General features: G+C 48.6%; 1 protein-coding gene across 3 annotated transcripts in view; it reads left to right on the top strand.

Moving 5' to 3' along the window:
- The window catches only part of LOC117885056 (myosin-M heavy chain-like), an 89,942-nt gene extending 62,827 nt beyond the window's left edge, over positions 1 to 27,115 (top strand). For 2 of the 3 annotated variants that reach the window (XM_034786153.1, XM_034786154.1), the window contains exons 2-8: positions 361 to 516; positions 5,522 to 7,328; positions 14,374 to 14,551; positions 15,693 to 15,897; positions 17,616 to 18,238; positions 23,788 to 23,933; positions 25,352 to 27,115. In XM_034786153.1, the coding sequence (XP_034642044.1) occupies positions 5,707 to 7,328; positions 14,374 to 14,551; positions 15,693 to 15,897; positions 17,616 to 18,238; positions 23,788 to 23,933; positions 25,352 to 26,147 (3,570 nt within the window). In that variant the 5' untranslated portion in view covers positions 361 to 516; positions 5,522 to 5,706 and the 3' untranslated portion in view covers positions 26,148 to 27,115. The remainder of the gene's footprint in view (positions 1 to 360; positions 517 to 5,521; positions 7,329 to 14,373; positions 14,552 to 15,692; positions 15,898 to 17,615; positions 18,239 to 23,787; positions 23,934 to 25,351) is intronic. The other variant, XM_034786155.1, reaches the window with a different exon arrangement.
- The last annotated feature ends 747 nt before the right edge of the window (positions 27,116 to 27,862 follow it).

Genomic DNA, 27,862 nt, shown 5'->3' with positions numbered 1-27,862 from the left:
TCTCGGGAAGCCCGCAGGTAATAGCAGAGAAACAGGATGATCAGAGTGTTCTGTGATCAATGGTTATATAGTCATTTGTTCTGCCAGGAAAGAGAGAGAAAAACACAACATAAGTGCCATGTAGGGAACAAAAACAACAAAGAGTCTGGTGGCACCTTAAAGACTAACAGATTTATTTGGGCATAAGCTTTCGTGAGTAAAAACCTCACTTCTTCGGATGCATCCGAAGAAGTGAGGTTTTTACTCACGAAAGCTTATGCCCAAATAAATCTGTTAGTCTTTAAGGTGCCACCAGACTCTTTGTTGTTTTTGTTCCCTACATGGCACTTATGTTGTGTTTTTCTCTCTCTTTCCTGGCAGAACAAATGACTATATAACCATTGATCACAGAACACTCTGATCATCCTGTTTCTCTGCTATTACCTGCGGGCTTCCCGAGAGAGAAACGTGGAGGAGGGACACCTGAAGAAAACAAGGAATTACAGCACTGAGATGAGGAGACAGGGGGAGGATGGGGTGAGTGGATATGCTGGTTACTGGGGAAGCAGAGACACATTGTGAACGGTTTATGTAGTGGTTAGCATTCAGCATTGTATTGCACATTAATACACTTAGTAAACAGGGTGGCTGCAATGATATTCTACATCCAGTAATGATCAGGTCATAACCCACCTGAATAACAGGCCCCGATTCTGCCCTCACTTACCGGGATATCTGATAGGAATAATTCCATTCAGGTCAGTGGAGCTGCACTAGCTTGTACCAGGATAAGTGACAGGAGAATCAGCCCACAGATTTTAGAAACCAACTGACAGCAGCCCTACTGCTCCCGCCCACTTCAGTGGGGGTGTAGCAGAGACTTATCCAGTCTGGCTTCACAACAGTTCACTGCCTCGGTTTCTCTCTCAGCTGGAAAACCACCAATGGCTCCCAGCATGACAGAGTCACTGAGGTGACTTAGCCCTGCTAGGTGCCAATCAGTCCCTTCACGCACCCTTGATGGCTGGGATGGCTGTATCACCTCACGAGTGGCAGCATAGAGGGAACCCAGGCCCACTCTCTACTACAGCCCTGGAACCTTAATCAATTGAACTGACTGCTCTGTACCTTAAACTGCCCTGTCTTTCCTTCCTAGGACACTCCCTATGCGCTCAGCCTGGCTCTTCCCTGGCTGTCCTGCTGCTCTTTAATGGAACCCCTTCCCCACTCTCTTGGAGTCTCTCCCCGTACTGAGCAGGCCCCATAACTAACTCCTAACAGGTCTAGTTCCTCCCTCTCGCCATGGGACCCCTATACTCATTGTCCCAGATCCTCAAAGGTATTTCGGTGCCTAACTCCCATCGACTTCAATAGAGGTTAAGTGCCTAACTACCTTTGAGGATCATAGAATCATAGAATATCAGGGTTGGAAGGGACCTCAGGAGGTCATTTAGTCCAACCACCTGCTCAAAGCAGGACCTAATCCCCAACTAAATCATCCCAGTCAGGGCTTTGTCAAGTCTGACCTTAAAAACCTCTAAGGAAGGAGATTCCACCACCTTCCTAGGTAACCCATTCCAGTGCTTCACCACCCTCCTAGTGAAAAAGTTTTTTCTAATATCCAACCTAAACCTCCCCCCCACTGCAACTTGAGACCATTACTCCTTGTTCTATCATCTGGTACCATTGAGAACAGTCTAGATCCATCCTCTTTGGAACCCCCTTTCAGGTAGTTGAAAGCAGCTATCAAATCCCCCCTCATTCTTCTCTTCTGCAGACTAAACAATCCCAGTTCCCTCAGCCTCCCCTCATAAGTCATGTGCTCCAGCCCCCTAATCATTTTTGTTGCCCTCTGCTGGACTCTTTCCAATTTTTCCACATCCTTCTTGTAGTGTGGGGCCCAAAACTGGACACAGTACTCCAGATGAGGCCTCACCAATGCCGAATAGAGGGGAATGATCACGTCCCTCGATCTGCTGGCAATGCTCCTACTTATACAGCCCAAAATGGCGTTAGCCTTCTTGGCAACAAGGGCACACTGTCGACTCATATCCAGCTTCTCGTCCACCGTAACCCCTAGGTCCTTTTCTGCAAAAAGGATCTGTACATTCCCTGTACCAGGGAGGCAGCTAAACCTGGTGCCAGTGAGGCTGAGGCCTAACCCCCTTATAGGGCCAGCCCGCCTGTGACAAGCTGGAAGGGAGCATGGGAAGAGTGCCTCCACTGCCTGCTCCCTTGGAGCGCCTCCTCCCTCACTCCATAGGGAGAAGGGAGTGGGATGGGGCAGGAGAGCAGCCCCTTAGGGCTCCCCCAGTCTCCAGGCAGATATCTGCACAGAACATTGATTCCTGCTTTACACCTGCAGCTCCCCGGGGGAGGGGGCTGCTTTGACAGAGGAGCTCAGGCAGCCCACAGCCCTAAAGGGATGGGAAGAGGAGGCAGACCCCCACCTCAGGGCTAATGCTTCCTCTCTTCTTGACTCTGCTTCCTCAAACCTGTGGTCCCTGCGAGGAGCATTAACCAGACACACTGGGAGGTTCCTTGCACACTTTCCTGGCTCCTGCCTCCCCTGGCCGTGGAGGTTGCTACAGTCTGGCTCAAGGCAGTATGGTGCAGAGAGAGGGAGGGCGGGCCCGTGGGCGAAGCGCTGAGCTGCCACTGGCACCTGTGTGACCACGGGCAAGTCACTGGGGCCCAGGTTTCTCAAGGTGTTTAGGTGTAGCTCTGCACCACGTTGCAGGGACTAGGCGGACTGGATGGCTGAATCCCTCTCACTGAGGCTTAGGCTCCTAAGTCACTTTTGAAAATGGGACTTAGCTGTCTAACTCACATAGGCCTTGCAATGCTGGGTGGCGTAATGCCTGAATACCTTTAAAAATATGGTCCTCTCTATGCCTCAGCTCCTATATGTACAACAGGGATAACAGCACTGCCGTGCCTCAGGGGGGCTGAAAGGATAAATCCAGGAATGACTGTGAGGTGCTCAGATGCTACCATGAGGCAGATCATAGAACCCAGACAGGTAGGCCCAGATCCTCAATGGGAGTTAGGCGCCTGAATCCCTTGGAGGATCTGGTCCGTAGAGTTTGATTTCTGATCACTAGGACACACCCATCCCCACAGTGGGTCAATCAGAGCCTTAAGGAACCACACTAGCATGAGCTGCCTCATTTATACGTCTCTCTGAGGTACAAAAAATGAAACCAAACAACCTTCTTCATTCCCCTCTATACCTGTGCATGGACCTTCTAAGAGACTGGAGAATCATATTGGCCATTCCCTTAGCCAGTACCTCCCGCTGTGAGCATTGCCTCCACTTGTTCTGGCCAATAAACCATTTGGGACAGGGAATTTCTGTCTTGTAAAACACCAAAGTCATCTATGATTAGGGCTTCTGATTTGTTGTTTTAACCCATAAACACTGATAAAACAGCCTGCGACAGAAGTTGAAATCAGTCTTCTTCCAATAAACACTGGAAAACATTGGAAATGTCATCTACACAGAGCAGTAATGTGGTTATGGGTGTGTGATTCTAAAGCACACTAGCATGTTGCTCGTTAATTGGTCCACGCAGACCCTGCTGGTGCGTGCTAAAGGTTCCCTAGGAAGCTTTAATGTAGTATGTTAACGTGCACTAGGGAACATTACAAAGAGATTACTTGTTACAGTATATACAAAGAGAAAGCACACACACACTGCAATCACCAATTTTTGAACATCTACATAGAATTCACAAATTGCTAAAAATAACCCCCCCATAATCATAGAATCATTGAACTGGAGGGACCTCGACAGGTCATCTAGTCCAGTCCCCTGCACTCATGGCAGGACTAAATATTATCTAGACCATTCCTGACAGGTGTTTGTCTAACCTGCTCATAAAAATCTCCAATGATGGAGATTCCACAACTTCCCTAGGCAATTTATTCCAGAGCTTAACCACCTGGACAGTTGGGGAGTTTTTCCTAATGTCCAACCTAAACTTCCCTTGCTGCAATTTAAGCCCATTACTTCTTATCCTATCCTCAGAGGTTAAGAAAAACAATTTTTCTTTCTCTCCTTGCAACAACCTTTTACATACTTGAAAACTGTTATGTCCCCTCTCAGTCTTCTCTTTTCGAGACTAAACAAACCCAATTTTTTCAATCTTCCCTCATAGGTCATGTTTTCTAGACCTTTAATCATTTTTGTTGCTCTTCTCTGGACTCTCTTCAATTTGTCTACATCCTTCCTGAAATGTGGCACCCAGAACTGGACACAATACTCCAGTTGAGGCTTAATCAGAGCAGAGTAGAGCGGAAGAATTACTTCTCGTGTCTTGCTTACAACACTCCTGCTAATTCATCCCAGAATGATGTTTGCTTTTTGTGCAACAGTGTTACACTGTTGACTCATATTTAGCTTGTGGTCCACTATGACCCCTAGATCCCTTTCTGTAGTACTCCTTCCTAGGCAGTCATTTCCCATTTTGTATGTGTGCAACTCATTGTTCCATCCTAAATGGAGTACTTTGTATTTGTCCTTATTGAATTTCATCCTATTTACCTCAGACCATTTCTCCAGTTTGTCCAGATCATTTTGAATTTTAATCCTATCCTGCAAAGCACTTGCAACCCCTTCCAGCTTGGTATTGTCCTCAAACTTTATAAGTGTACTCTCTATACCATTATCTAAATCATGTGTGAAGATATTGAACAGAACCGGACCCAGAACTGATCCCTGTGGGACCCCGCTCATTATGCCCTTCCAGCCTGACTGAACCACTAATAACTACTCCGTGGGAATGGTTTTCCAACCAGTTTTGCAGCCCACCTTATAGTAGCTCCATCTAGGTTGCATTTCCCTAGTTTGTTTATAAGAAGGTCATGCGGGACAGTATCAAAAGCTTTACTAAAAAGTCAAGATATACCACGTCTACCGCTTCCCCCCATCCACAAGGCTTGTTACCCTGTCAAAGAAAGCTATCAGGTTGGTTTGATACCATTTGTTTTTGACAAATCCATTCTGACTGTCATTTATCACCTTATTATCTTCTAGATGTTTGAAAATTGATTGCTTTATTATTTGCTCCATTATCTTTCTGGGTACAGAAGTTAAGCTGACTTGTCTGTAATTTCCTGAGTTGTCCTTATTGCCCTTTTTATAGATGGGCACTATATTTGCCCTTTTCCAGGGCAATGAAATTAATAATAATGCAATTATTGAACTCCAAAAAACAGAACCCTATCTATGATCTACAGTAACAGCAGGTATTTCTAAGGTGTCTGTGGCCATGATATCTAAGCAACACTATTGCGAGCACCCGCCATTGGATTCAGCAGGAAGGTGAAATAAACCTCTCCCAAACACTCTAGTTGCAGCAGTCAGTGGACTAGCTAGAGATGGCATAGACCAATTAGACTATTCAGTCCACTCCCAGGGACACAGCTGTCTCCCTTCTGGTGTTTGTGACTTCTGGATGTCCTGGAGGTATAGCTGCTATTGCACTGTCAGTATCAGCACTGAGCCACTTCAGTAACTCGTCTCTCCTTATGTTAACAGGTTTCCCTCTGTGCCTGGGCATACAATGGCGATTCTACCAATGTCAGAGCTCTCTAATGTGAGTACCCAGCAGCAGGCTTCTGCTGTCTGTGGTCTGGACTTTGACTATCATCAAAGTGATCTGCCAGCTCCCCCCTCATCTCCCTGTAAAGGCCAATGTGTTAAACCATCCATGTACATTTGCTATGACATACATCAGTGTTGATGAGAGACAGCAACACTGCCGGGTGATTTTGAGCTGCCAGAATAATCAGCTGTATGCACAACATGGCCTAAAGGATTTTTCAATTAGCAGCATGCATCCACTAAAGAACTTAGACACTCAGATTCTTGCTGGGGACTTCGGCCCTGTAGACTCATGTCGCATAGACAAGACAACCTTCGCCAGTGCTGCAGAAACCCGGCTGTATCGGAGCGTGGAGAATCTACACTGGGCGACAGTTGCAGACTCCAGTCTGTATTCTCACTGCCGGAGCATGGACAATGATCTCCTTTTCCACTATAAAGGTGCCAGTTACTGGTCCGAAGGCTCTGCAGAGAGAGCCCCAGCACAGAGCACTGCAGATGCTTGCGGGCACCTGGCCCTCCACCCCAAGCAAACGTCACCATCTGCGCGAAACGTTCCCCTTCCTCCTTTTGCCAAAGTGCCTCAGTGGCTTTTCCCTTCCACGGAGGAGAGAGCCCTACACGGGGATGCCAAAAAAGAACTGAAGGAGAAGCTGAGGATTCACAGCGCCAAGGCGGTGGCGGAACCCTGCAAGCCCGTGCGTCCCCAAGCGCCTTTGACTGACCGGGTGGCGAGGGAGTTCTCAGAATGCCGGACGTGCCAGCAGTACAAAAACGGGTGCGCTGTACACTGCTGTGCGGTGTTTGTGGAACACGCTCCCCTCAGTCATGGCCCCGTAGCAACGCCGGGGAGACAGAGGCCATGTTTTGCGTGCAGGATAACCAGTCCGGAAGACATCAAGCAGGAAGCTCGGAGGAGGTTGCAGCTGAGAAGACAGAACAGCTCTCCCAGCCTGACTCTCCATCATGCCAGGGAAAGCCAAGAGATCTTCAAATCCAGAACCACTGGATCCCTGAAGGGTTGTGATGGGGAGACTGATGCCAAAGGGCCGGCAGAGCTGAGCAGAAAAGAACGCTGTAAAGGGAAGCTCTACATCCCTACCTTTGAGGAGTTCAAGAGAATGAGAAGCAAGGAGATGCGTTTATCTGCAGGTACCAATGGGCCAACAAAGTGCCTGAGTGAGGGGTCTCTGACAAGCCAGACTCTGGAAAGGGAAAGCAATAAGAACATCTGCTCAGCTCTGCCACGAGAAGCCCTGGAGGCGAAACTCCCCAGCGATTCCACAGCAACAGCGGACGACTACGATGATGTGTTTCATGAAAACCATATTGCTGCTGGCTCAGGCCATTATCGAGACATTCCAGCTGCGTGGGGCAGCTTCAGTTTGGTCAGCACAGCTGGGACTAACCAGTGCCTGCTGAAAGACAGTACCTACCAGCTGTCAAGTGCAGATAGGTCCCCGGTCCCTATTTGCTCTAGCCCGATTCCAAGATCGCCTTTGCAGGCAATAGCAATCCACGGGGAGGAGGAGGAGGTCTGCAGTGATGAGCAGCAGGGATTAGACTCAAGACAACTGAGTGGAGTCCTTCACTTTGCTGGGCAGGCACTGGCTTCTGAAGCCCATTCTTCTTGCTGTCCATCGCTGTTGTTAGAAGCCACAGACCTTTCCAGCTATGGAGCTAAGCTACAAAAAATGAAGGATGAATTCATAGGCTCAGCTCTGGATCTTATTAAGAAAAGGTAACATACTCTACTGGGACACTGAAAGCAGCCCTGGTTTGAGGGGTCTACGTCTTCCTCCCAATATGTACGTGTAACTCCCATTGGCATCGGTACTCTACAGTTATACAGAGCCTTTCAGCTTAGGGTCTCAGAGTTACAAAACCTAACCAATAGAAATGGCTCTTACTAGTTGTATTATCCCAGCACCTAGGAACCCTAGTCATGGATCGGACCCCCATGTTTCCACTATTTTTTAATTCTAATGGAAGCAGGTGTTTGACACAAACATTCCCCTTTAGCATTTGCAACCCAAACACTGCACCATCCTGTTAGTACCTGAGAACCTGGAGAGGAAATTGACTAGAAACTGGACTTGTCTATTTTGATCCTTCAAGCTGACTGAATGAAACCCAGAAAGCACAAAGAATGAATAGTAGATTGGAATTTTAAAAATATAAGGTGCTAACAAAACAAAGAGGAACTTATATTTAAAAAAGCCTGAGTTTTAAAATGACGGGGATTCTTTTACTGGGATTTCTCCTGGGGAACCAACCTAGTCAAATATTACCAAGTAATAGTAGTAATGAATGGCAAAGGCTGTTGCTTAATCTGGCTAGTGTTAGAAACATTTCCCTTTGGCTAGAACCAAGGAGTGCTGTTTAACTCCAATTTACAGCTTTGAGTAGAAATCACCAAAGTCCATATGATTTCCACTCAAATTGGCCTAAGATTTGTTACTAATTCAGCCCAAACTTCGCTTCAGAGCCTTGTGACTCTGTAGGAATCTAGCTGGAGTTTCAGGCTTATAACAATACCCAAACTCACCACCATGGGCGGTGGGTGAAGCTTCCCCTGGGGGAGGCTAGCTCCCTGCCCCGCCTCTTCTGCCTGCGGCCCCGCCCACACTCCAGCCTCGCTCCACCCCAGGGCCCACCTCTGCTCCACCCCCAGCCCTGCCCCCTTGCCACTGCTCACAGCATCCCTCCTCACTCCCCCACCTGATCCAAGACGGGGCGGGAAGAGGTGGGGGCCACCACAGCCCAGGTGTCTGGCAGCGGGGTGGCGGCGGCATACCTGCTACCCATGCTCACCACTTTTATTTCCTCATCACCTACGATGACACAACAGATACACTTGGGACATGCTATTGCTCCCATTGAAGAGAGCGAGGCCCAGATGGCATTTAGGCTCCTAACATCCATTGAAATCAAAGTTAGGAGCTTAAATACCTCTGTGGATTTGGACTGTCCTTGGCTCCAACGGGAGCAGGAGTGGGCCTTTAATAAAGTTGTGCTGATGAACACATTGGTGAAAACTGTGTATCTCCTGGCTTTGTTAACTGCCCACAGTTACAGTTCTACCAAGCAAATTTTGTTTTGTACCATTAATTCCCTCCCTGGTAACCCACAATTATTTACTTTATTTGATTTGTGACTTTGGGATGATGGAATCCTTTAAGTGCCTCATGAATCATTTAATCAATTTGGCTCACATAAGAGTCCCTGTTGGGAAAAGACACACTGGTCTAACAGCGGAAAGCCAACATAGGCTTTTAAACATAAATTGCAGTTTCTGAGCTGTCTCAACGATGTGGGATCACTGTCCAGGACAAGGACACATAAGGAACCGGGGACTCTCATACTGTTCAGCTTTGAATTTGGGAGGATGAGAAGGAAATGAGGACATCTGTGTAATGAAATAGGAACTGATTGGACAGGCAAGGGCTTGTGGGGCAAGTGCTACTAGGGGAGATGGTTAAGGAGAGAAACACTCCAAGAGAAAAGGTTTTCTGGATGACATAAGGATGGTAGATGAAAGAGCTGTTGTCAAGGGCAAAGAAAACCAAGGCCAACAAGATTAGGGGAAGTGTGAAAAGATGAAAAGCAGGCAGAAAAGCCCATCCAGCTAGAAGAAGAGAGGAAGGGACATGGATGGCACACAGGAGCTCGTACGAACCACACCCGTGTTGGGAAGGTGAATGGAGAAGACTCGGGGATCAAGAAAAGGATGGAAAGGACTGAGCTGCTGAGGAGGATACAGCTATGATGGTTTTGCAGAGGACTGAAGGAAGGCACTGTGCACAGACACAGTCCTGGCTGTATAGAGCCAGATGGGGTGGGACTAGAGCATCTCTTTCTAGAAGATTCAGGGAGAAGAGATGGCTCCACAGGTTCAGAGGAAAACAGCACACTCACATGGAACTCCTCACTCCCCTGCATAGATCCCTGCCGGCCTGAAAACTTGGCGTGGAGAAGGAGAAGCAATGTGTAACAGAAATCAACCCACCAAAACACCTCACACAATAAATAGCCCAAGAGATTTTACCCTGCAAGTGGAGGAGTGCCGGAGACGCCATTAAGTCCACTACTGCTATCAATTTGATGTGAAAGATGCTCAGACACTAGGGTGATGGATGGCAGGATAAAACCCTATGACTAAGAGACAGGCAGCTTCGTTGGGCCGTAGTATATTTCTTCCCAGCTGAATTCTCTTGTGCTCTGGCCTGCAATGGAGTGTGGGAACTTCAAATCCCAAACCACCCAAGGCCAGGATGGGGAGAACTCAGGGCTCCAAGACTCACAACAGCTCAGCTAGGAAGTGTTGTACTGGAGTCCAGAACAGAGGCAGCCGGGTCCTAAGCTTGGTAATATGGTAGAAAGTGGGTGGTGCTGGGGAAAGGGCTCAGAACATGTTGTCCAGTGTGGCACATACTGGATCCACCACAAACTGCACAGTCTTGCCTACAGTTCACCGGCAGGCCATGACTAACAGAGAGCATAGAGAATACAGTGAACACTTGGCAGGAACAGTACTGAGGGAATACAGCTAGCGTATGGCTAGAGGAAGGAAAGTCGGATGGGGTTAGTATAAATGGGAAGATCTAATGGAGAAAGCTGAGCGGGAAGATGAATAACCCAGAAGATGCAAAAGGGAATGAAGTCCTGAGGCCTGGAGAAGAGAAAATATACTAGGCATAGTGCTTTGTCTATGTGCCGAGCATGACAGCACTGATTTATACCTGTTACCCTAAGTTAAGGGGCTGGCAGAGAGCTTGGTGTCCTGGCAAGAGGGTCTTCAGAAGAGGAAACGAACATCGCTCGGGACCTGGGTGAGAGCTAGAACGATGGAGGGAACTCTGGAATAACTGAAAGTACATTCAGTGAAAGGGAGCAGGAAGGTCAGTGGAGTTGGTGGAGGGAAGAGTTCCACTATCGAGGAGATGTTGTGGCAGACTCCATGGTCTCTGGCCATGGTTAGGGTAGAGTCTGAATGAAGCAAGTGTGCGAGGAAGCCAGATTTTTAGATTCTGTGGGGAAGACCTGGTGAGAGAGGAAGGGAGGGCCCAGTGGAAGTGGTGGCAGGTGGGGTGAATGGAGAGAAAGATCACCTCAGAAGCATTGGCTAGAGATGGGCAGGGGCAAAACCCTCAAAATAATATTCACCTGTATTAGTATTAAAATGAGCACACATAGACACCGATCTTCACCCCTAAGGAGCCCATGGCAGTTTACAAACTTCCTCTCTTTACAGAGGGAATCACTTCCCCCACCACTGAAATGCAATCACCTCTGGTGTGAACAGGGCGGTCCTGTAACAGTCCACAGTGACACTGCACAGCAAATTAGAGCAAGAAGTGCAGAGCACTACATGGAGTTGAGATTCCAGGGGGGCATTTTTAAAGAGGCGGCATGAATTAAGAGCAGGATCAGGTGACCACATCCCACCAGTGGCAGACTGATCCCGAAGCCTACAAGAGCTGTCCCGGTATGGAGCTCACAAAGGAACATGATTTAGACAAAGACAAGATACTGTGGGTCCTTTTAGCGGATTTGAAGACAAACAGCGGAGCCAGTCTGCACTACTGACGGTGTCAATTACATTATCCATCAGCTTCCCAGCCACAGCCTTATTTCAAACGATAATTGCTTTTAAGATGAAAAAAAATTAAGGATGTCTATGCCATGGAAACATCAGAGAGGTCAAATGTAAAGAGGCAAGAGGCCAGGCCCTGGGATGCCACTGCACAGCAACGAGGGCTGTACAGGCATGTGAGAGAGATCAAAAATACCTTCCCCTTTGCACTCCCCTGATCCTGCTGCAGCGTGTGCAAAGCTGGCTCGCCCTGCACAGGTTAGAGCCAAGGGGCCAAAATCTCAGCCAAGGAGGAATCCCAGCAGAGAGGGAGGGAATGGCATGAGAGCTCCTACTTCAGCTCTACGCTGCTGAAGGATCATCCTTGCACTGGGAAGAGCCTCCTTGAGCTGGTTAAACCAGCCAGATGACATCAGTGGTGCAGGACAAAGCGGTCGCAGTGGGGAAATCTGCATTAACTGTGGCATGTTGCACAGCCAGTATATTTTGTGATATAGATCTAACCCAAAACCAATAATCCAGGCTTTCTCAAACTAGGGTCTGCGGACCCCTGGGGGTCCACGAGTCTTGTCTGGGACAACCGGCCCTGTTGATCAACTCCTCCCCCTCCCTCCCAGTGCCTCGTGCATGCTGTGGATCAGCTGTTCAGCAGCATGCAGAAGGCGCTGGGGGCGGGGAGGAGCGGGGATGGGGCGCACTCAGGGAGGGGGCGGACAGAGGCGGGGAAGTGGAGGGGCGGGGTGGGAAGAGGAGGGGCAAGGTGGGGCTTTGGGGGAAAGGGTGGAGTGGGGGCAGGGCCTGGGGCTGAGCAGGGGGTCCATGAAAATGTTTAAATCAAAATGGGGGTCCTCGGATTGCTAAAGTTTGAGAACCACTGCAATAATCTATTTAGCACGTGAAGCAGGTCTAAAGAAAACTCCATTCATACAGCCTGGACACTGCTGTAGGAATCCCAGCTGTCACCTTCCTTACCTGTAACTGACCAACCCTAGTGCAGATTTAATTGCTTGACTCTAAAATAATCTATTTTTTCCACTCTTTCCTTTTCAAAACCACCTGGACACCACTGGCTCCCATTTCCCAGGGAGGGTTGTCTTTGGAAAAGTTTAGAAGTGTCAACAAAATATATAAAAGCCACAAAAACTAACACTGTGAGTGAGCTCCCCAGACATCATTCCCAGAGAAGTGCTTCCACATCTTCACTTTGAGTAATAACTCTCTGCTCTTAGAGAGATAGCACATCATGAGAAAAGCTCAAAGCACTAGACAAACATAAATGAATGATCACTTCCTTGCAAATTAGGTCTGTACGGTCTTGAGCCTAAGGCACTGCACGGGAAATCAGCAGACGTGGGTTCTATTCCTGGTTCTGCTGCTGAGTGCCCTTGGCCAAGTCACTTCACCACCTTGGGCCTCAGTTTCCCCTCCCACTCTTTGTGTATTTAGACTGAGACAGGGACAGTCTCTTACTTCATGTTTATGGAGTTCCTAGCACAGTGGATCCCTGGTCTCAGTAGTGGATTCTAGATGTCACTGTAACATAAACAGCAGTCATAATTTTGTTATTCCCATTCTACAGAGGAGACAATAGAGGCATAAAGAGTGAAGTGGCATAACAAGACCCACATAGCAGGGCACTGGAAGAGCCAGAAATAGAACCCAGGGGGTCCTGATTCCCCGCTTCTGCTAGCATTGCATGGTGACACTGGCATTGTCAATCAGACTCTGTGCAAATCCTCTGCTAGTCCCAGCTGGGATCTAGAAGCACAGAAGTGTGTGAAAATGAAAATATTCATTTGAAAAATTAACCAACTTTTTCAGGCCTAATAACAGATTCAGTCTGAGTTTGGGAGGAAGATTTGGGTCTGTTTTCACGTTATTCAGTTTGGGGTCTGTGCTCATTCACTTTAGCTGACCCAGTTCACCCACCCCTAGTTATAAAGGGGGTATCTATATACCTCGATATGTGACAATACTGGGTGCGACAGTTTAACAGCTGTCAGGCATCAGTGGTAGCCTAGGAGTAAAAAGCTATGTAAAGAAGAAGCAGTCATTATAATAGGTATTGGTTAGTCAGAAACTCTGATTATATTCCAGTCCCCTGTGTCTCTCTGGTCAGTTACACAAAGGTCGTCTGTATACAGTCCTGACAGCCCTTCTTAAAGGAATTTGAACCAAGGGAAATGAAACTTTCTCTTAACAGAGTGCCTTGTGATACTTGTGAACCCAAAGCAGAAGGCGAGTCAGTATCCTCATGATCATTTCTCTTTTATTCTTCACCCATTGATTGGCTAATCTATCAATATTGCACCAAATCCTGTTCCCATCTTCCCCGGAAATAACTTGTTTTATTAGTGACGCGGGCCATTTAAATTGAGTATGCTTTTTAAAAACTAGTTCAAAGCAGTGCCAGACACTCCAGTATCCCTCTGGGCCAGTTTTTATGGCTTTGTAGCCCCTTTTCCCTATTTTAAAAGTCCCTTGCGGCTGAGTGATTCCTACAAAGAGGAGGGAACTGACTACAGTGAAACGGATCATTCCCCAAATGTGACAGGCACAGAATGAAAACGGTGGTCTATGGGGATTCTTTAAATGCTCTCAAAGGGCCTGATCCAAAGTCCACTGCCATCAGTGGAAATCTTTCCAATGACTTCACCGGGTTTTGGATCAGGCCCGTATTAAACAAGCTGAAAAAAAAAATAAGAGTAAAATATTTTCCTCTCATCTGTTTAATTTATAGCAATTTTAGGGGTAGCTTGTCCCAATCGAAGGTAACATTTTTCAGGTTCAGACTATGATTTCTATGTTGACAGTCTCTTTGAGTAACAGCTACTTAAAAAGAGGTTTTCGGGTCTGCATTGGGGATATTTTGTACTTTATAAACAAAAAATGTACCATGAGCATACGAGACTTGAATAGTTACCCTGCATTTGCACTGCTGGAACTGAGATCACCAGGTCTGAGCTGATTTTAGATTCCTTAAACCACACACAAGGGTATTATTGAAACAAGGAATGGACCAAAACCTTCCAGTCTGGATCCTTCTCTGAACGGCTGGGTGCTGCTCAGACCTGGGGACCCTGCCCAAACCCATCTCTGTCAAGAATTTCAGGTTACCTCCTAACTCCTAGTGATGGCTGCACCTGTGCACATATATGATGTTGATTGGCTTCTGCTCCTTCCCTTGCAGCTGCAGTGCTGAGACTGCCGCGGAGTCCACGTCCATGGGATCATGTGACCCTAGGAAAGCTGATCTCTCTTCTCCAGAGGAGGACAGTGATCAATGTACAGCCATTCCCATGGCAACGCGGACCTGGAAGAACAAGACAAATAATGAGACACCTAGTGACGCTCAACCTGCAGGAAATGTAAGGAAAAATTCCCATTTCACCCCAGGCAGGTGGCTTTTGCCAGGCACTAGCCACCATTAGCATTTAATTAGTTAAAGTGTTTGGAAAGATCAGGGGGATACGAATGAGGCTGATTTTTGACCCCGGAAATGGATGTAGAAAGGAAATCTGTGAATCAATTCAGTTTTGTGAAATGAAGTTTTTCTGTTACATTATTTTTAATTCAATGGTTTTTTTCCTGGAAAGTTTTAGTGTAATAGGGGCTAGTTCTTCCCTCACCCTTGTACAGGCTACCCCTAGCTTGCTGGGATTGGAGCACCACTTGGTGTGTGGCATCTGAAGAAGTGAGGTTCTTACCCACGAAAGCTTATGCTCCCAATACTTCTGTTAGTCTCAAAGGTGCCACAGGACCCTCTGTTGCTTTTTACAGATTCAGACTAACACGGCTACCCCTCTAAAACTTGGTGTGTGTGTAACCTCCAAAATAACCCCCAAGAACCCCATAAGGACTTCATTCCACCCACCCCTACCCAGACAGCAAATGTGAAAAATCGGGACAGGAGGTTGGGGGTAATAAGAGCCTATATAAGAAAAAAACCCAAAATCGGAACTGTCCCTATAAAATCGGGACATCTGGTCACCCTACCGACCCAGCACAGACACTCGCTGATCATATATTCGCGCTCTTTTCAACAGTTAGGTTTCGTTTTTAAAAAAGTGGCTGAAACTACAACATTGAACCGTGACTGGTGATGCTGATCCCTCTGAGACTGGAAGAGACAATGGGCTCATTCTTACTTCTCGATGCCGTTTTACAGTAGTGCCTAGATCACGACCCCATTGTACAAACCCAGAGAAAGAGATAGCCCCTGCCCTAGAGAGCAGAAGAGGAACAGAGGTGAAGTGATCTGCCCGCGACCCCACAACAGAGCTGGGTTTAGAACCCAGGACTCCTGACTCCCATGCAGTTGCCCTAGCCCCAGAGCACACCGCCTGCCCCCAGGAGTGGGAGTTTTGCCATTGACTTCAGTGGCAGCAGGATCGGACTCTGTCATTGCACCCAGCAGAGCCCCGGCTGGCTCCATCGCTGCTTTCAGTTCTGACAGAGCTTTTAAATACCTCCCGGCCCCCACTCTAACACCACTTGCCTTTGTTGCAGAATTCCAGCCCGAGCTGCCGCAGATCCAGCTCTGACATCGCCCAGGAGACTGCAGACTGTGTCAAGGCCCAGCGGGAGTGCCGTCTGCGGCCTCACTTCAGTGACCCGATGCCAACAGACGCTGTGAAGAGAAAACAGCTGGAGCTGAAGATAGCGGCAGCAGCCCGGCAACACGCGCAGAAGCGACGGCAGGAGAGAGACCCTGGTACCTGCACCGATTCCTGCATGGGCCTGGATGGACTGTCCATGTCCTTCCTTAGTTTAATTGTAACCGGAGCTTCTGCTCCCTCGACAAGGGCAGTTTAGAATTCAGAGTGGCGATGAACCAGAGCCTGATCTCAGTTAGACTGGTGGAAATCTAGAGTAACACCACTGACTTCAGAGGAGTTGTTCTGGGCTTACACTGGTGTAAAGGAATTCAGAATCGGGTTCAGGGGCTTGTATCAATGTAGTTTGATTGGTTACACTGGTGTAATCTGGGCTAACCCCAGAGCGGTGGGAGGAGGCCCTAGCAACCATGGGAACTGACAGCCATTTCTGCACCACCCCCACAGGATCCCCTCGTGCAGGGGGCATGCTGGGAGTACTCCCAGGGGGAGGGGGACACGGATAAGATGAGCTAATTGGTGTGTAGCCGCACGCCCTCCTGCCTGCCCATTTATGCCAGGGCACAATAGTGGCTCTGCCTCTGCTCCCCTCCTAGGCTTCTGCTGCTCCCTCCAGCACCTTCCAGGCTGAGGTGACTCAGCCCTCCCCGGCTAGGCCCCTACCAGTTCTGGGCCCCGGAACCCCGCAATAAACACAAAGAAATGAACTCTTCTCTTCCCTTCCCTCGGGGAGGCCCTGACTGGGGCTGTCCCCAGCCATCCTACCCGCCCACAGCAAGAGCCCCAGGTCTGTGAGCTGGGCTCTCCCATTTTAGCCCCTCCCACAAAGCCTGACACCTGCTTCCCGTGTCACAAGGTAGGGTGGATTGGGCCCCCAGCAGCCCATTAACCCTTCCCTGCCTCCTGTGGGGTTTACACTCCCCTCACAAGATGTTTTCTGTCATTCATAACAGATAGAGGAGTTCCTGCACTCAAAGGTTCGTCTGGCAACTGGCTCCCTCTAGGTCTATGGTCTAAATAACCCCATCCCCCACCACTGCCGGGTTTATTTTTTAGCCATACCAGACTATGGCCTTGAAACATCAATCCCTGGGGGCAGAAGGATGTATTATTTGCCTGGCACGAGGCTTCATACTGAGCACTGCAGAATAAATGGTAGGGAGAGAGAACAAGCCATTTCACGTAACAACACAAAGTGCATCCGAAGAAGTGAGGTTTTTACTCACGAAAGCTTATGCCCAAATAAATCTGTTAGTCTTTAAGGTGCCACCAGACTCCTTGTTGTTTTTGTAGATACAGACTAACACGGCTACCCCCTGATACTTAAAGTGCAGCAATGTCTGTGCTCCAGTTTCCAGGTCGAATCCCTGGGGGAGAGATGATTTTTTTCAAGGTCCATCGTAAGGGTCAGATCCCCAGCTGGTGTACATGGGAGTGGCTGCATCGACTGCTGAGTTGCACCCGCTGAGGATCTGGTCCGAGTTCGGGAAGTTGCAGAGTCTGAAGTCGGAGCTGACTTGCGCACAAGGCAAGCGAGCGGTGGGTCGGGGCTGTGTGTTTTCAGAGTCCACTGACACGGGCACTCACAGGCTGGCTCAAGCCCCCTTAGCAGTGGGACTGGTGGAGGGGCTCCCCCCTGGCTTCTCCATCCAGCAGCAGCAGAAGGGTGGGAGACAACGTGCAGCCCTGTTTTCCCCTAGTCCTTTCCCTTAGGCTCCTAGCTCCCAAGGCTGCCCCAGCTCAGAGGCTGTTGAGTGAGCTCTTCCCAGTCAGCAGTGCACGTCCTGAGCTTCATTCATGTCTGTGCTTTGCTCAGGTCCGGTGGTGGCTAAAGCCAACATCTCCCACGGCTGCAGCTTTGACGAGAACACGCGTTCCCTGCGCAGCTCCCTGCAATCCAGGCACCGCTGGAGCAACGTCAGCAGCCTGAGTGCAGACAGCGGCATTGTCGGCGTAACCGACGAGAGGGACGATGCCGAGGCCGGCGGCGCGACCAGAACCAGATCGGCAGAGGTGGAGAGGGCGGACAGCGGCATCGGCCAAGCATTGGCCAGGAAGTGGAAAAACAGGGCCTCTGAAACGCTGACTTCCTTGCAGGCCTGGGAGGCGCACCGGCCCTGCACGGACTGCGGTGAGAGAGATTTCCCAGTGGAGACAGACGCACAGAACCAGAACAAGAGAAGAGCCAACCTGTGTGCGAAGTGCCAGAAGCGCAGGACGGAGCGAAAGGAGTCGATCCTGGAGTTCGTCAACACGGAAGCCAGCTACGGCGAGGACCTGCGGATCATCAAGGAGGAGTTCTACCTCCCGATGCAGGCGGCCGGGCTGCTGGCGCAGGAACAGCTGCTGGTGGTGTTCAGCAATATCCAGGAGCTGATTGACCTCAATGAAAATTTTCTGGAGTATCTCCAAGAAGAAATTGACCAGGCCTTTGATCAGGTACGGTCCCTGCACTCAGCTTCGCTTTCTGCCCATAGCAGCAGTGGCTGGGTCAGTCACAGGGCCACATCATAGCACTCATTGAGAGGCAGCATTGTCTAGTGGTTAGGGCAGGGGGGCTGAGAATAGGACTCCTGGGTTCTGTTCCCCAGTTCTCAGCCTCTTACCAGTCAGCACTCTGTCCAAAAGTCTCTCTCCCTTAGCTTTTTCTCAGGGTCATGCTACGAGTGCTTCTCTGGCTGTCTCTGGGGCTTCCTTGATGCCGCCTCTGGCTGCTTCTGTGGTGTTTCTCCTGCTTCTCTCGCGCACGCACACGGATCCATCAGAGGATACCAAACCTCCTGCTTTTGGATCCAGCCCCCAGTCAAACCCCTCCATCCACATAGCTCAGATTCCTGACCAGCCTTGTACGTGGCCTGTGTTTTGGGTGGTGGCTCCTACTTTTTCAATTGTCTGTTCCATCAAGGAGCTGAATTGCTTCTTACATTTATCCTGAATGAAGTGCAGCTGATACACCAACCAGCTTCAGTGAGGTTTCACCTAACCACCCGCATAACATTCCCTTGTAAACAGGCAGCAATCTCAAATGGTGAGAACAGTCACATTGGAAGTAGCATGCAATACAAAAATTATATTAGAGAATGGGGCCACCAGGAGTGTAGCCAGATGTGGGAGGATCACCCGAGCATAGGAGGACCCTCCAGAGCTGGCATAACGTGCGTAGGTCGCACAATGTCCAACTCCAATCAAACCACTCACTCCCACTATGGTATGAAGCCCCAACATGTAGAAAGCTGGCAATAATCCATGAGCACAGAAGTCAGCTGGAGCCCAGGACCAGTGTTCAGGGGATCAGGTACATGCCGTGTTTTCAATATGTCACGTGCTTTGGCAAGGTGTCTCAAATGAAAACAATTAAACCTTTGCAGAACCACATCATGTTTGAAAACCAACACAACTTCCTGACCAACTAAAGGCTGGCTCCAGCGGGGTTCTGCAGCCAGTGTCACTTTATCAGCCGAATTCAAGATGGGGCAGGGCCGTATAAATGAGTCTGGGATCAGAAAGGAGAAAAGGGGCATGTGAAAATGTGGTTCTGCGCTCAAAGGGGACCGTAAAACTGACATCATGGGGCACCATCTTCATTGTCTCTCGATCACAGGTGCTCAGTTTACACGTAAAAAGATATTCCGTGTAAATTGTCAGCTCTGCAAACTAAGGGCTGGTCCACACTAACCCCCCGTGAATAACGTAGCTGAAGTCTAAGTACCTTAGTTCGAACTACAAGGTACTTACCGCGGGTCCACACACGGCAGGCAGGCTCCCCCGTCGACTCCGCGTACTCCTCTTGCGGAGCAGGAGTACCGGCATCTACGGCGAGTACCTCCGGGATCAATTTATCACGTCAAGACAAGACGCGATAAATCGAGCCCAGAAGATCGATTGCTTACCGCCGAACCCGGAGGTAAGTATAGACGTACCCTCAGCCTTGGATCAGGGAGTCAAAGTGGGATTTTTCCTTCTCCTAGACCATCACCAATCAAGATTCTTCAAATCAGATTATACTCTTATCTATGCATGTGCGACCCCATTAGTAGAGCTGGTGGAAAACAGAATTGCTGTCCTGCGGAAAAATACTCCATTTCAATTCCAATCATTTGACATTTTTTCCACTGAAAATTTCCTGCAAAACATTTTGACTTCTACAAAACACCCTTTTCCAGTGGAAAACTGTCCATGACAAATGTTTTGACCAGCTCTATCCATTAGCCGCACAGAGAAACTGATCAGAATTTGGTACACAGAGTTGTTGATGCACCAGAAGGAACAGACTCCAGCTGATTCGCCCTTAGCCATGTTGGCCCTGCCGGGCTAACAGTAAAAAACACTAAAAAAAAATTGCAGATATGACACCGAAATCCCAGGAGAAGATCTGTTAAGTCAGAAGGTGCCATTTTTACATATCCGGGGGTAGCCGTGTTAGTCTGTATCTACAAAACCAACAAGGAGTCTGGTGGCACCTTAAAGACTAACAGATTTATTTGGGCATAAGGTTTCGTGGGTAAAAACCTCACTTCTTTTTTCAGCAGAGAACCCCACTTGAAACCAACCAGGCCAGATTCTGATCAGTTATGCAACTGCAAATCTGGAATACCAAAAGATGTGGAGTTAAGTAACCCCAGATTTACATCAGTGTATCTGAGAATCAAAGCTGGCCCCATGATGTGCCGAGTTCCCCTTTTAGCCTGGCTGCGGGGGCTTTCAGCAAACATTGCTTACAGCTTTGTTTGTAAAAACAATTTGTCGGTCACCTTTAATGTGCAGCATTGTATGACAACCACCTCATCTGACTATGACCCACAGCATTGCACAATGCAATCACGACCACATGGCTGCAGGGGTACTTTCCCAAGATACCCATCCCACTGATACAGAGATTCTGTGCCAGGGCAAAACATAAGCCTAGGCCAGCAGGGGTATACGGGCGAGAAGCTCAGACTTCCCACAATCCATTAGCTGCAATATCAGTTCAAGCCAGAAGTTTTTGTACTTTGGACACACACACACCCCACCAGACCACGCCACATGCATGTCTTTGATTGCAATGACCTTGACAACATAGCAGCCCTGGTATCAGCATCCTAGTGTCTTGCACAGGAAGGACAGACGTGTGCCAAGGTCAGAATTGCCCTTCAACAATTTCTCGAGCCGATGAACACTGAAAGCAGCTGTTGTTTGTTTTGCCGGTCCCTCTCCCTCCGACTGCCTCTGTCTTCAACCCTCTTTGCAACCACAATGTATTCCTGCACTAAAAGGCACCAGAGCACTAACTCCAGGCTGCTTGTTACGCAAACCCCTAAGCAAAGCCAGTGGCCTTACCTGGCACCGTATTCTTATTTTATTTTATTACACGCATGGAAAGAAAACAGGAATTTACCATGACATTTATTTTTACAAAGCATCACAGAGTCCTGTCTAGCCCAAAGCAGAGCCATTAAAGGCACCTTGGCGCACCAGCCAGCCCCGATGGCTCAGAAGAGAGACAAGGCAATCCCTAACCTGTAGCTTAGTTACACTTCACCGTCGCCCATTTTTCTCGAATGCTGCCTGGGTCATTTATGAGCCCTGGTGTCAGGACTCCCTGGCAATTCTTTGTGGCAGACCGGCTGGCAATAACAACTCTGGATCACTCCGCTGGGGAGAATGCTCAGAGCCGAGCTTTTGCGGTCTAGGCCAGTGATGGTAGTGCAGTGCCACCAGCCCGTGGCAGGAGGAGAGGGTGCTTTGCATGGCTCCACAGTAACCTCTGTTGCATTGATAGCCCTATATGCTGAAGACTCCTGTTTGTCCACAGACCGGTGCAGTCATGCATGCTTGCCTTCACCATCCCCACACTCCGCCTCACCCTAACCTGCAGGGGTGTAATCCACATCGGCCAGCCAATTCCATCATTGGTCTCCACTGCCGCTGACCTGTTTAAGTGATACCCTGGGGAGGAGACCAAGATCAGCTCTTCATTTCCTATAGGTCACCTAGGGGCTTTCAGATGGGGACTGCTTTCACTTGAGCTGCATTCGAGGGGGAAAGTTCCATGACAGAACAAGGAGCAATGGTCTCAAGTTGCAGTAGGGGAGATCTAGGCTGGATATTAGGAAACACTATTTCACTAGGAGGGTGGTGAAGCACTGGAATGGGTTACCTAGGGAGGTGATGGAATCTCCATCCTGAGAGGTTTTTAAAGCCCAGCTTGACAAAGCCCTGGCCGGGATGATTTAGTTGGGGTTGGCCCTGCTTTGAGCAGGGGGTTGGACTAGAACCTCCTGGGGTCTCTTCCAACCCTGATATTCTATGATTCTATGTTCCACTGCCAGCCCCTGGAAGCAGACAGGTCGCCCTAAGACAGGGATAGGGATGGGCTCTAGAAGGAGCCCTGAATGGAGACTCTTCAGCCAGAAAAGGATAACCGTGGCACAGAGCATAAAGGGGGATAGAGTGGGGGGAATCCCGTCACAAGAAGAGAGGATTGGGCAAGTTTCCAAGAAATATGGGGATGAGTTCCCTTGCAGGTAGATTCGGACCTCCAGCGAGTTCATGAACGGGTTTCAGGGGTCATGACCCGCCTGCCCTTCGGAGGGGGGGATCCAAGCTAGATGGGAGGGAGCTCCTGATGGGCCACTGCCCTGGCAAAAAAAAGGCCATTAAGTTGACAAATTCTGGCAAATCCAAAGAACCTAACAAACAGTCCGGCAGCTCTGCAGGCTGCTCTCTATCACCTACGTTGAAGATGCTGTCAGCTGTAATTGGAGGAAAGCAGTTCAGCCCAGGGAGCAGCACCAGAGGAGACCGGAGTGCCTTTCTCAGCTCTAAAACAACAAGGAGTCCGGTGGCACCCTAAAGACTAACAGATTTATTTGGGCATAAGCTTTCATGGGTAAAAAAACCTCACTTCTTCGGATGCATGGAATGAAAGTTACAGCTGCAGGCATTATATAATGACGAGAGGCGGGAGTTACCTCACAAGTGGAGAACCAGTGTTGACAGGGCCAATTCGATCAGGGTGGATGTAGTCCACTCCCAATAATGGACGAGGAGGTGTCAATTCCAGGAGAGGAAAAGCTGCTTCTGTAATGAGCCAGCCACTCCCAGTCCCTAGTCAAGCCCAAATTAATGGTGTTAAATTGCCAATGAATTTTAGTTCTGTTTCTCTTTGAAGTCTGTTTCTGAAGTTTTTTTGTTCAAGAACAGCTACTTTTAAATCTGTTATTGAATGTCCAGGGAGATTGAAATGTTCACCTACTGGCTTTTGTATGTTACCGTTCCTGATGTCCGATTTGTGTCCATTTATTATTTTACGTAGGGACATGCCACTGACATTTTGTGTGACCTTGGGTGAGTCACTTAGGCCCAGATCAGCAACGGTAGTTTAAATGCCTTTGAGTCTAAATGCCTTTGAGGATCTGGACCTTAGCCTTTGCAGCTCAGTTTCCCTATCTCTGAAAACGGGGACATTAATACCCATTTGTAAAGCGCATTGAGTCCTTGAATGAAAAAGTGGGAAGGATGGTTTGGATTACATTCGCTCTAGGTGCTCCTTGCTGGCTTGAACAATGCAACTTCGCCCCCTTTCGTTCATAGGGCCCCGCCCTGCGGTTAGGCAGAACTCCCATGAAGGCAATGGAGTCCTGTCATTGAGTTCAGCGAGTGCAGATCAGGCTGGATTTGGGCCCAAGTGCATTGATATGAAGTTGGGGCGGGGTGTGTGTGTCCTGAGGTTTCTTTTCCTGCTTGGGGTGCTGTGTAGTTGACAGTAGTGGGGCTAGGTTTTCAAGCTCCCAATATCCAGTGGGGTAGGTTCAACCTCCGGTGAGCTGAGCTCCTTTGAAAGTCTGGTCCACAGACACTTTTCATGCAGACACTACCAGGCCTGAACACAGTGGGATTGCTTAGCGTAGCAAGTGCTCTGCCCAGCAGAAACATTCCCAGGATTGGGCCCGTGGTTTGGGATCTCCTTGACTGACTGCAGTGGCTACCGGGTTGTGTGTTTGCAGGACGACGAGGACCTGATGACTGTGTGCATTGGCGAGATCTTTTTGGAGTTTGTCAATATGCTGCCGGCCTTTCAGACCTACTGTCTTCAGCAGTCCTCTTCAGTGAACATGCTCAATGCCCTGGAGAAGGAGAAAGAGCTACTCAGGTAAGATGGGCTGAGTGTGTCTGTCGTGGGCTAGGGGGACCGGAGAGATCCAGAAAAGCACCAGCCCTGGAGCCTAGAAACTGAAGCCATGTATGTGGGAAAGGGGCAGTTCAGGCTTCCCAGGATGTGTCTATCCTGGCCTGATGGGACCCCCTCTACAAGTGAGAGGGTAATTCACCCTCCTTAGCCCATTAGGTCTTTGGCCTTTCTGCTGGGGTAGCCAACAGGGATTTTGTGATACCAATGCTTGTCCACTTGGAACTGGACTGAGACCCACCAAACTCATTTCATACGGGTCATCAAACAGTCCACAGATGAGAACAGCTCTCAGTCACTACTGACCTGTGCCAGATTTTCCACTGGAAGGGTGGACTCCTCAGTGGGAGGCAGTGTGGCCTTGTATGTAGAGCACGGGCATGGGACTCAGGAGCTCTGGGTTCTATTCCCAGGTCTGCTGCTGGGTGACCTTGAATAAATCACTTCACTGCTCCGTGCCTCAGTTTCCCCATATGTAAAATGGGATGATACTGCCCTCGTTTGCAAAGCGCTTTGCGATCTACTGATGAACAGCACTGTATAAGAGCTAGATAGTAGTAGTAGTAGAGGGTCCTGTCTACCTAATCCTGCCTTGGCAGTGCAGGGTGATGGTCTGGATGATCTCTTGAGGTCCTTTCCAGCCCTGCATTTCTGTAATTATTATCTGATGTAAATCGGTGTCGCTGTATGGAAGCCAGTGAGGCTAGACCAGTTCACTCCAGCTGAGGAGCTAGCCCTAAATGCTTTAAAATCCCTTGGTGGAGAACTGTAATAAAGTGGTGTGATCCGTCCGATAATGTGGTGCATTCCTCAGGTGCTAGTAACAAGCCTGATCTTGGGAAATGCCGAGCACCTGAAGCCTGTGAAAGCCAATGGGAATCACAGGTGTTCAGCATCACGCCTTTGTAATGCCCAGTGGGCTAGGGGCAGGCCAGAGCAGTCATCCGTATTGGCGGCAGCCTAGGGCAAAGGTCAGAGTTCTTGCAGGGGTCAGTAGCTGGAAGATCCGATGCAAGGGGCCGGATCAGTGGGTTGAGGAAGGGCGAGGTGGCGAGGCAGGGCTGGGCGAGGCAGTGGTCTGTTGCTCAGAAAGCATCCTCTTCCTCTTGGGGCCTTTGTGCAGTCAAAGTACCCAATGAGGGTGCTGCCTGATCATCCAATCAGGGGCCTGGACGTGCTGCTGTGGGCTTGTAGGCCTTTAGCCTTTGGCCTTTGGCCATCAGACTAGGCTGGTGGTTTGCAGTGGCACATTGGCTAAGGATGCTGCCTAAGGAGCTGGGTTCAATACCAGCATCCTGAAAGCCCTTCATTTGCATTTTATTTTCATTGTCTGCTAGCAGAATAACCAACCCGGAGTTTATTCCCTTTTTAAATCCCCCCAGAATATTCCTCAACGTTTCCCAGAACGACAACACGGTGCTTCGGCGCATGAATCTAAGATCCTTCCTGATGGCCCCCTTGCAGAGAGTCACCAAGTACCCACTTCTACTCAGCAGGATCATCAAAGCCACCATTGAGTACCACCCAGATCATGGCAGCCTGCGGGAAGCCAAGAGCCGCATCGAGTCCCACCTGGAGCACATCAACATGAAAACCAAGCAGGAGGGGAATTCGTGGACGCTGCGCTCCTTCCGCCAAGACAGCAAGAAGAACAGGGAAGTTATCAACATTGAGATGAGGGAAACCGCCATCAAAACTGTGGGCTGGCTGCGGGAGGAGACACGCTTTGTGATGGAAGGGCTCCTGCAGCTCGCCCAGCCGCCCGACGGCCAGTGGGTGAAGAAGGGCAGCAAGACCTTGAAATTTCAGAACATGCAGGTGCTGCTCATGGTCAACATAAAGCGAGTGTCTGAGTCTAGCCTCGAGGCTGCTGAGCCAGGACCCGTGAAAGATGCAGTCCTGGTGTTGATCAGGGACAAAAACAATGGGAAGTTCAGTTTGCTCAGGGAGCCCCTGAGGCTGAGTAACTGCGTCGTCTCCGCAGACCCCGACTGCAGTGATACTTTTGAACTCATGGAGATCAGGCGGGAGGCGTTCGTGTTCCGGGACGGCGACAGGGCACGGACTCACCACTGGTTCCGGCAGATCAGGAGGTACTCGAGGGAGCTGGGCTCTTGGAAGAAGCGGCGGAACGCTCTGCCCAACATCATGATAAGCACATCCCATAACAGGTCTTGAAATCTAGGGAGAGGATCATGTTGGAAAAGACTGGGCTAAGCCAGTGAGACCAGCACAGAACCATCACTCGACTCAACGGGTTGAATTCACCACTGGCGTAACTCCATCAACAACTGTGCAGTTACACCAGGAATGAGTCTGGCCCAATGAGGGTGATAATTTACTGGCAGCGTTGCAACCAGCTGTTGCAGCCTCACTTTGGATTTCAGCAGGAAGGACTTACATCCTATTTGTGACTCACTTACCTATGATGATTAGGCTTCTTATGAGGAGCAGGTCTCTGGAAAGAAAATAATGAGCTTCAGTTGTTAATATTGCACTGAGGGCTAATGGTGTCGGGCTCAATATTACACGGCTGTGATGAAGAGCTGATCTTGATTGTGAGTGAGGTGTCATGGTTGCACATATTGCATCAGCGTTAAGTAAAGCCAAGGTCAAAGCTAGGTGCAGTATTACCAAATGAAGGAGGAAGTTTGGACAGGATAAGTCTCTAGTTTGACTCGTTTCCATCCTCTCTCCCAAGAAATATATTTCATTATCTGATTCCTGATAAGTTCAATGAAATATGTTGTTGGGGATCGGGGGGAATCAATCTTTCACCTTTAAACCAAACAAAGTAGATGCAGATTTGCTCAGATTTAATCAGCGTTGTATGCATGTAACAAACCCAAAAAGCAGAAGAAACGTACACAGCATTCTCTCTCTCTCTCTCTCCCCAAAATACGTGTAGAACACTATGGAAGAGCAATATCCCCTACATTGAAAATCATCAGGTTTTTAACCGGCTTAAAGACATGCCAGAAGACTGGAAAATAATGATACATCTGAAATATTTCAGAACTGTGGGTCTGTAAATAAGGGTCTGTTACCACTTCTAGTGAACTTTAAAGTGTGTGATTATTTAAAGATGTAATCTAGTGTATTTCAAAAGTTTAAAAAAGAAACAGTTTACATTGTACTGTAGTTTAACAACATAAAATGTTTTAATAATTATGTTTCAATGACTCTAGATGGGTGTTTTGTTTATTTTTGGGTTAGAATTTCATTGATTGCAGATAGCATGGAAGTGAACAGGGAAGCACACAACGCTGTTGTTTGTGCTCACTGAACAAAATTTAGAGGCGAGTCCAAGTGGGTTTATGGGAAATGTAGTTGGTGTAACACACAACTTCTTCTGGGCTCAGTAGCCACGTTCCCCTAATCCTTATGAGACAACCAGACATCAGTGTAGACTCTGACACTGGGGAAGGACTATTTTAGATTGATTCTGACTAATAGGGAGGAACTGATTGAGAATATGAAGGTAGAAGGCAGCTTTGGTGAAAATGACCACAAAATGATAGAGTTCATAATTCTAAAGAAAGGAAAGGAAAGAGAGAGCAGCAAAATACAGAAAATGGACATAAAAAAAGCAGATTTCCTCAAACTCAGAGAATTGATAGGTATGGTCCCATTGGAAGGATCTTTAAAGGAAAAAGGATTTGAGGACAGCTGGCAATTTCTAAAAGAGACAATATTAAAGGCACAACTGCCAATTATCCCAACATGGAGGAAAGAAAGGAAGAATAGTAAGAAACTAACATGGCTCCATCAGGAACTCTTTAATGACCTGAAAATCAAAAAAGAATCATACAAAAAGTGGAAATCAGGACAAATTGCTAAGGATGAATAGAAAAGAATAGCGCAAGCTGGTAGGGACAAAATGAGAAAGGCTA

The sequence above is a fragment of the Trachemys scripta genome, chromosome 11 (genome assembly GCF_013100865.1).
Source record: "Trachemys scripta elegans isolate TJP31775 chromosome 11, CAS_Tse_1.0, whole genome shotgun sequence".
Taxonomy (NCBI): domain Eukaryota; kingdom Metazoa; phylum Chordata; order Testudines; family Emydidae; genus Trachemys; species Trachemys scripta.
The sequence above is the reverse complement of the archived record's forward strand: the minus strand, read 5'-3'. Positions and strand labels throughout refer to the sequence as shown.